The 7,548-nt window shown below is 46.3% G+C and overlaps 4 protein-coding genes across 4 annotated transcripts in view; 3 read left to right on the top strand and 1 right to left on the bottom strand.

The window, feature by feature from the left end:
* The first annotated feature begins 622 nt into the window (after positions 1-622).
* BDQ94DRAFT_154178 (F-box protein) lies at positions 623-1,937 on the top strand. Its single transcript, XM_026768265.1, has one exon. It carries the CDS (start codon positions 767-769, stop codon positions 1,829-1,831), a length of 1,065 nt encoding a protein of 354 aa, XP_026620301.1. The 5' UTR covers positions 623-766; the 3' UTR covers positions 1,832-1,937.
* An 853-nt stretch (positions 1,938-2,790) lies between these two features.
* Positions 2,791-3,801, top strand: BDQ94DRAFT_154179 (uncharacterized protein). Its single transcript, XM_026768266.1, has one exon. It carries the CDS (start codon positions 2,881-2,883, stop codon positions 3,667-3,669), a length of 789 nt encoding a protein of 262 aa, XP_026620302.1. The 5' UTR covers positions 2,791-2,880; the 3' UTR covers positions 3,670-3,801.
* A 1,852-nt stretch (positions 3,802-5,653) lies between these two features.
* On the top strand, positions 5,654-6,420 carry BDQ94DRAFT_163748 (uncharacterized protein; the record flags this gene model as incomplete). The annotated part of the gene is made up of 5 exons (XM_026769807.1): positions 5,654-5,788; positions 5,867-5,971; positions 6,061-6,216; positions 6,274-6,324; positions 6,379-6,420. 5 exons carry the CDS (start codon positions 5,654-5,656, stop codon positions 6,418-6,420), a joined length of 489 nt encoding a protein of 162 aa, XP_026620303.1.
* BDQ94DRAFT_118060 (BTB/POZ domain-containing protein) overlaps positions 5,836-7,548 on the bottom strand; it is a 2,469-nt gene continuing 756 nt past the window's right edge. Inside the window, exons 1-2 of the mRNA XM_026763712.1 lie at positions 6,984-7,548; positions 5,836-6,934 (exon numbers count right to left, since the gene is read on the bottom strand). The exon at positions 6,984-7,548 is cut by the window's right edge and continues 756 nt beyond it. Of these exons, the coding sequence (XP_026620304.1) occupies positions 6,564-6,934; positions 6,984-7,548 (936 nt within the window). The 3' untranslated portion in view covers positions 5,836-6,563. The remainder of the gene's footprint in view (positions 6,935-6,983) is intronic.

Here is a 7,548-nt window from a genome sequence, read left to right on the forward strand (position 1 = left end):
TGCTATTCGGCGTGGACGGGTACGAGGGCGTGCCCGAGCGGACTACATCCGCCCAGGAAGCGATTCGGGTGGCTGCATTGGGTGGCATGGGAGCGGGCGACGCGAGTACATTGTTGACAGCATTCTTAATGAGGGTGATGTCCTCTGCGATCGGCTGCAAGCTGTTTAGTTTCCCCAAGGTCTCCTGTGCCGAAGGTTGCCCTCGGGTTTTCTTAGCTAGTGTGATCACGCTATTCAGAAAGGCTTCCAGGGATTGGGCTGGTAATTTGGCGCGTTTTGGTGTTGTCAAGCTCCAGCAGTGCTGTGGCCTCGGCTATGATTTGCGTGGCATGCTCGAGGTGGTTCAGGGGCTGGATCCCCAACACTGGCCAAGTAGTCCCACCAACCATAACTTCTGGGTATTGGGCGATAGCCAGAAGCACGGTTAATAGATTGAACCAGGTTTTAGATCAATTAAGCTTCTCTTTAACGAGAAATTCCAAGAATTCGTTCTGAGCTGAGGGGAGTTGTTTCGATTCGAGGTTAATTCTCGTTTGTCGGACCCGGAATATCATTGTTCCTTAGGTCACGTGCCTTGAAGCCACTACTTCAGTACCAGATTACTTGCTGTTCATGGCCAGCCCCTGGATAGTCTTGCCTGAACTCGACAATTGCTCATCAAATCAAGTTTATTCGCCTACAGAAAGTCTCAAGACTCAATATTTTGCTACGCCGTCCTATACTGGGCAATTGCGAATATATACTACATGCCAACCAGCGTTCTGGAATGGATTTAGGCGAGGCAACAACGCGTTCATTTGAAGCTGATGATGTGTTGGTATCGAATATAATCCGTACCACATCTTATCATCGTCGTGACTTTGACCTAGCGGTCATCAGGACAAATCCTGAGGATCATAGGCTGGTACGCACCTCGCTGACTGAAGATATCCATACTACTTATTCATCTTTGGGAAAACTTGAAATCTTGCCGCTTGAGACTATTCACCAGATATGCCTCCTCCTTGACATATGGTCTTTGTTTCGATTTCGCCAAGTCAATCGCCGTGCTCGACAGGCCGTCAGTGCCATTCGTTTTTACAAAGTGATTGTCAACCATGCTCTTGAGGCGCTGTGTATCACTTTAAGGACCAATATCGCGACATGGTTTCGACTCTCAGACTTGTTCGATGTCCTATGTACCATGAAATGTCACTTCTGTGGTGCCTTTGGCGGTTTTATCTTTCTTCCGTCATTTAGAAGGTGCTGTTTCTCCTGCATTCGGGCAGATGGTCTTCCTTGCGTCTTGGTTCTCTCCGATGTTAAGCATCGCATCAAGCAGCGTTTGGGAGGCGTTTGCAGTCTGATGCCTACAGTGAGGACTTTACCTGGAACATACTCAATGGATGAGACGGTACGAAAAAGAAGAACTGAAATCGTACTAAGCGAATCGATCAGCGCAATCTACCTGAACGACGAGGTCGATGAGACGCGAGTTAAACGCTCAAAGAAAACAGTACTACTTCCTTATATGGTAACCACATCCTTACCTTATTTCGATTATAAAAGTGGCGTCGTTCAGAGAGGTATCTCCTGTAGTGGCTGCCAGGTCGCTTTGGAGAAAGCTCTGAGGTCTTCAAGGGTCGAATCCGGAGCCTGTGCGATGAGAGACAAAGTATACTCGCATGACGAGTTTTTGGATCACTTCAAAGCCTGCCAAGAGGCTCAGAACATCTGGAAGTCGCGCGGAAGGGGTTCTGATAACGCTAGTTTCTCTGAGTTCGTTAGACGTAGAGGCTACTTTAAGAGAAGGGATGTGATCATGTCTTTCAATAGTAAGAAATATGCATAATGTATATGGCACCTCAACAGGGTGATTGATTCGTCTTGATTAGCCTTCTGATCCAGCAGGTCAGGTGAAATCTATCTAGTGCTGTTTTATGCCGAATAGATGCGTGGATAAAGAAGAGTCTGTGAGACAAGCAAATGCTACGTTTCACGCGGATATAATATCAGCTATAGCGTCAGACAAGCCTTCGCAAACCCAAATTGTCCAGCAACCGCTCTACCTTAGGTAGTGCCCTTCCATGGAGATGGCGCGAGTTCTGCAGATATTGTTTCTCGGTAGACAGTTGTGTGCCATAACAGCTCTTCACTCCTGCAAGTCCTCGTCTGAAAAATACTTCTTCGGGGCGTCCGGATTGACGAGGTGGCCTTTGCAGTAATTTGTTGAATTTTTGCCAAACTCCTTCTTAATGGGTTTGCACTTCACGTTGGACCCTTGACGACCGTCGCATTGGACGAACTCCATCTCTTTCCTGCACCCGCAGGTATATTGTATGTAGTAGGAAGTGCACATTGCGTTGACCTATAGAACGTCAGCATTCAAGTTAAATTTATCCGTGTATGCGGACTTACCGTGATACGAAATTTATGCGAGAGGCAAACAAATATCGCAAGACTCCAGGTGCAAGTAACGGAGATATGATCGGCTCTAGTTGACCTGGGAAGCAACAATAGAAAAAGCTCAGAGTGGATGTTTCTGTAACTCTTAGGCACGAGTCTCCAGGCATCTATTTATGCATACGCTTTAGCACAGTGTTCGTATAACACACCGCCAAAGTAAGCGACGCCCCTGCCACCCTTCATTCAGCCGTGAGTAGATTGCTCGTTTGGTATAATATGCATGTATGCGTCACAGTCCACTAGTGTTCACCGGACGATTACGCGTCTTCTCACTGTTGGAGTAGTTACCGTCACAACATATAAGTATCCCTGAAGTGCTGGTCAATCCTTGCCAGCACGCATAATTTGTGTTCTTCACAGTACTTCATTTGAAAAGCAGTCCTTGTCTTGCGCTTGCTTCCTCGCGGACGCAAGTAGCTATCAATACTTACTCAGATGAGTTCGAATCACCACTCTCCCATGGTACTTTCAATGGAGGTATCAAGTAAGGATGAAAGTGAGTACCGCATATTGGTGCAAAACATGGTTAGATATTTGATAATTCCCACCGGTACATTCGAACGTTCAGCACTTTCTACGCCTCTCAGTTCATTGCCTGATCTTCCTGGGGGTGACACCTGGAACGTTGCGTACATTAGTCGGGATCCCTCTAGCGGTCAGATCCTCATTGATCGACAGATACGAACTCTTATCGGCATAGTAGACGTCTGGCATCCTTCGCGTGTTGACTGTCTTGAGCTAAGAAGGCTAAGGCAGCTTACGGCTACCACATACGAAGCAACTTACGGGAGCGGTGGATCGCCTAAAACTGTCATTGCGAAAGTTGCACGTTTCGAGTGGGAAATACCTCGTTTAGCCCAGGAAACTTCTACATACAAAATTCTGCAGAATACTGGTCTTGCTCCCTGGTTTCTCGGCCACGTCCACGAGCATGGTCGCGTAATCGGTTTCATACTTGAGAAGCTCGAAGGGCGTGAAGCGAACATTGGGGATCTATCGCTATGTCAGTCCGTACTGGGACGTCTACATGATGTCGGGATCCTTCATGGCGATGTCAACAGATACAATTTTATTGTTCGATCAGATACGGCTTATTTGATTGATTTCGAAAGAAGCCAACTATGTGACGACACAAATGCATCCATGCGGGCTGAGATGGAGAGTTTGCGGGATCAATTGGTGGAAAAAACGGGACGTGGAGCAGGTTTCTCTCGATCAAAATAAGTGGCCAGTTGAGCAGAAAGGGTAAGCTTCATTGGGGAGAGTAGCAGATACTATGCTAAACAGCAGGTAGTCTTGCATGGTTTCTGATTACGTTTGCAGTTTATCAGTAATGGTGGCTAGCTTTATGTGGGCGCTATTATTGTACTGTTACAGTTTAATTCTTGGCTTTGACAACTTTTTATTGTCCGCGAATGAAAGAGCATAAGATTACCAACGATGCTTTGCGCTCTTTGTATAATATCGTTACCTACTACACCGATCCGGAGGTATCGCATGTGATGGAATTAGTGTACACTGGTTCATGCAAATTTGGTCGGTTTTCCGCGCTGGAAGGTAATAATACATGTATGCTTACATCTACGGTGTACCTCTTCCCATCCCCATTCGTCCTGTTCCACCATCTTATCGAAGGTTTGATTCGTGGCGTACTTAGCATTAATACAGCGTTGCTGGGAATATGGAGTGAAAAGACCTCGGAGTACGTAGGCTGTGACGATTATATGGTAATACAATCTCATATGTGAGGGGCCTCTTCTCCACCAAGGATGGCATCGAGACCTACTAATGCACAAGATATCACAAGTCACGCATCTTCCTGTCGTATTGGATACCTGAAGTAGTAAAGATACAGCGATGATCAACGAAGCAAACAGGATCTAAGCTAACGTGACCAACAGTCGAGCGGGCCCCTCAGTCAGGCCACCCTGCTATCCCATATAAAAGATACCTTTTTCATTCTAGGATATCTCAGCCAATACAGTGTTTGAGAAGTTCTAACTTCATACACAGATTATATAAAGAAGAAAAAATACTATATATCTTTCTTAGATGTTTTGTAATTTTTTTATATGAGATATATTGAATTCTTATATAATACAGTAAGAATACAAGAATTGTAATAAAACCCTAATGGAGCACTCACTACACCATAATACCATCCGTTCGGGTATCTTTAAATAATTCCGCATGGTCAAGGATCGTAGCTAGAGAGGAAGGCCAATCGGAAGGCCTGATAAAGTTGTTTCTGAGTCTCTAGAGGAGTCCAATCAATTTTGTCATTCACACCTCCACACGGCGCACAGGCAGTTAAACTCGAATGTTCGAACCGACAATAAGTCATGGATTCCGCCCAATAATGGCATTATGCAACCAGGGGATAAAGTGCAACGATGTTACGCCACTATCTTCACAGAAGCCGGGTCTTACCAATCGCCAGTTTAATGAAAAGTACTTCATAGGGGTGGGGGTAGTCCAGGCAACATGCTCTGTAAAAAGTGCCATCTATTTTGGAGCTTGTAGAAGCCGTAGAGGCGGTTGGATTCGCACAAGATACTGCGCAAATCGGGCGGAAGCCACTTAGTGTATGTGAGCTAGGGAAGATATCTCGAGCCGTCTGATAGCCCCATAGCTGAAAATTTTGCGGCCCGTCTACTATGATCTCATATGCTTGAACAATAGGGCACCGAATAATCATCAAGTGCGCCCGGGAGTACAACCCGTGACACCTACCCGCGAGTACGTTCAGTCTAATGTAAGCGAGACATGTATGAATCCTCTTTCAAGTGGCCCGAGTGTGGGGCCGTAAACCATACCCGGTCAAAGGTCATGCCCCAGTAAATGAAAGGGTTGCATGATTACAGATTAAAGGGGGAGCCAGGCCCTGAATGGATGATAAATCATAGCACCAAAAGGTGGATGTGGAGATATTTGGCTCTGGAATAGCTCTAATTGGATTAGAGGAAAGGTAATGGAGCGAGTTTGGAGTACCATGTCAAGGTGTGCTTTCCTCTAGCCTTCAATGTCATTGCTTTCGTTTTCAAGGATCCGTGGTTGAGATCCTGGCCAGAAGATGCGGGGTAGATAGCGGCCAGATAGTTCTTCCGCTATTCCGCTCGTTCTGGACCCTCACGTTAATTTATTCGTCATCAGAGAGCCAGGCAGCTCGCTGAAGCCGACCGCACCTCAATGAACTCTTCTTCAAACGATGATGCGCCCCAGCGATCACGGCTCGCTGGACGTTGTCCCTGCCAATCTACGGATTGTTAGAGAAATAGATCGTTCTGATGCGCCTTCGGAGTTTGAAATAGAAATTGAAGGGCGGAAACACGCTCTGAAACTTGTAAGTAGCCTCAGCTACTAGGGTTTTGTTCGTTACTGACGACTTAGTTCCACGACAACGGATCCAAAATTTGCCGAGAATGGTCGAGACCTTAATCGGCTCCGCTGCGGACTAAACGCCTATATGAAATTTCGGGAACATAGTGTCTGCGAGCGGGGATTTGTCCCATACTTCTACGGCCACGTTGATCGAGTCGACCCTACCGCGTTCTACCCAGCTTCTCAACATTTCGCGCACGAGAATATCACCCTAGAGCAATACTACTTGAATAGCTTTTAAATGCCGAAAGTTTGAATTGCGAGAACTATTCTGAGGCCTGTTATCACCAAGCAATAGAGGGCATGAAGCAGATACGCGCTGCTCACGTTCACCACCGAGATATATACCCCAAAAACATACTCATTGTTCCTGGCGACGAAGAGCGAATGGTATAGGTCGATTCCGATGTCGCGATGACCTATACGACTGCAGGGCCAGATGGACAGCGGTGGAGTGAAACTGAAGATACGTATGTTGCTGAGTTTGGGGAATCTTTGGTTTGTCCAGCTCTGGCTCTTGTCATCTGAAGGAAACTAACTTTCATTGTCTAGCGAGAAGACCAAAAACAAGGGCTCCGTAATAATACCAAGTAGCATTAGTATAAGTCGCTTTCGTCTCCATTATCGGATTTGCAAATATCTCTACTACATCAACCAGCGACTGGCTGGATAAGAAGACCCTTGTTTCGGTAGGCGACAAAGTATGAACGACAAGCTAAAGGTCGGCAGTTCCTTAACTACACATTGATAGAATCACTCACGTCATGGCCTTCAATGGGATCTTCCAACATGCCAAAAAGCAATTTGAATGTGGAATGAACACAATTGTGTCGGTAACTGGAATAATACGACGCTGGACCGTACCATACCGGCGATCTGAACGATAACACTTTCTGTACGAGGGATCTGTAGCTCAAATCAGAGAAAGGAGCTACAGGCCTCAGCGAGAGCAGAGCGTTGAAATGCATTTCTTTTATCAGTGCCCCATACATGATTGAGCTGCATTCGAAGCCACACCCTTTACTGCCATTTTGGAGTTCATCGCGCGTTTTCTCAAGTCGTAAAATTAGGCCAGCGATCGCGCGCTGTCTTTTATCATTCATCGATCCTGCTTTCAATTAGTAGTCAAGCGTATCTGAGGACTTAAGCGCCCATACTAATGATTTCCTCGGGAATTGGGAGTCCGAGATTACCAATCCAGCCGTTACTTAGAGACATGGCACTTGAGGTCGCTTCTTTGAAGTTGGCGGGGAGGTGGAAATACCAGGCAACCCATAACCAGAGAATCAAGTCCCTAGAATATGTTGTGTGAATAATATCGTCCAGAGCGTTTATCCATGTATGTGCGAAAAGGACTATAGCCTCCCTGCAGTCGTAGTAGTCGGCCAAAACAGCAACTTTCGCGAGCATCTCAAGCGTCAGTTTACGCGGTATTTGATGTGACTGACAATGTATAATGCGAAGTATAATTAAGAGCGCGTCGACATCCCAGCCATCCGCAGTGATTTCAACCGAGCCTTTTTGTAGATAGGTAATGCTTTCTTTCCATCCACCAGTTAGTATTTTCTTGAAGACTGACGAGGCGAGGATCAAATGTTTCGCGGAGACTTGGATGCGGAAGCAGTTTTCCTCCAACTGTTCAGTGACCCCAATTTCGGCAGGTTCTTCAGCGGGTTCTTCAGCAGGTTCTTCAGCGGGTTGTTCAGCGGGTTGTTCAGCGGG

Source organism: Aspergillus welwitschiae, assembly GCF_003344945.1.
Source record: "Aspergillus welwitschiae strain CBS 139.54b unplaced genomic scaffold BDQ94scaffold_63, whole genome shotgun sequence".
Classification (NCBI taxonomy): Eukaryota; Fungi; Ascomycota; class Eurotiomycetes; order Eurotiales; family Aspergillaceae; genus Aspergillus; species Aspergillus welwitschiae.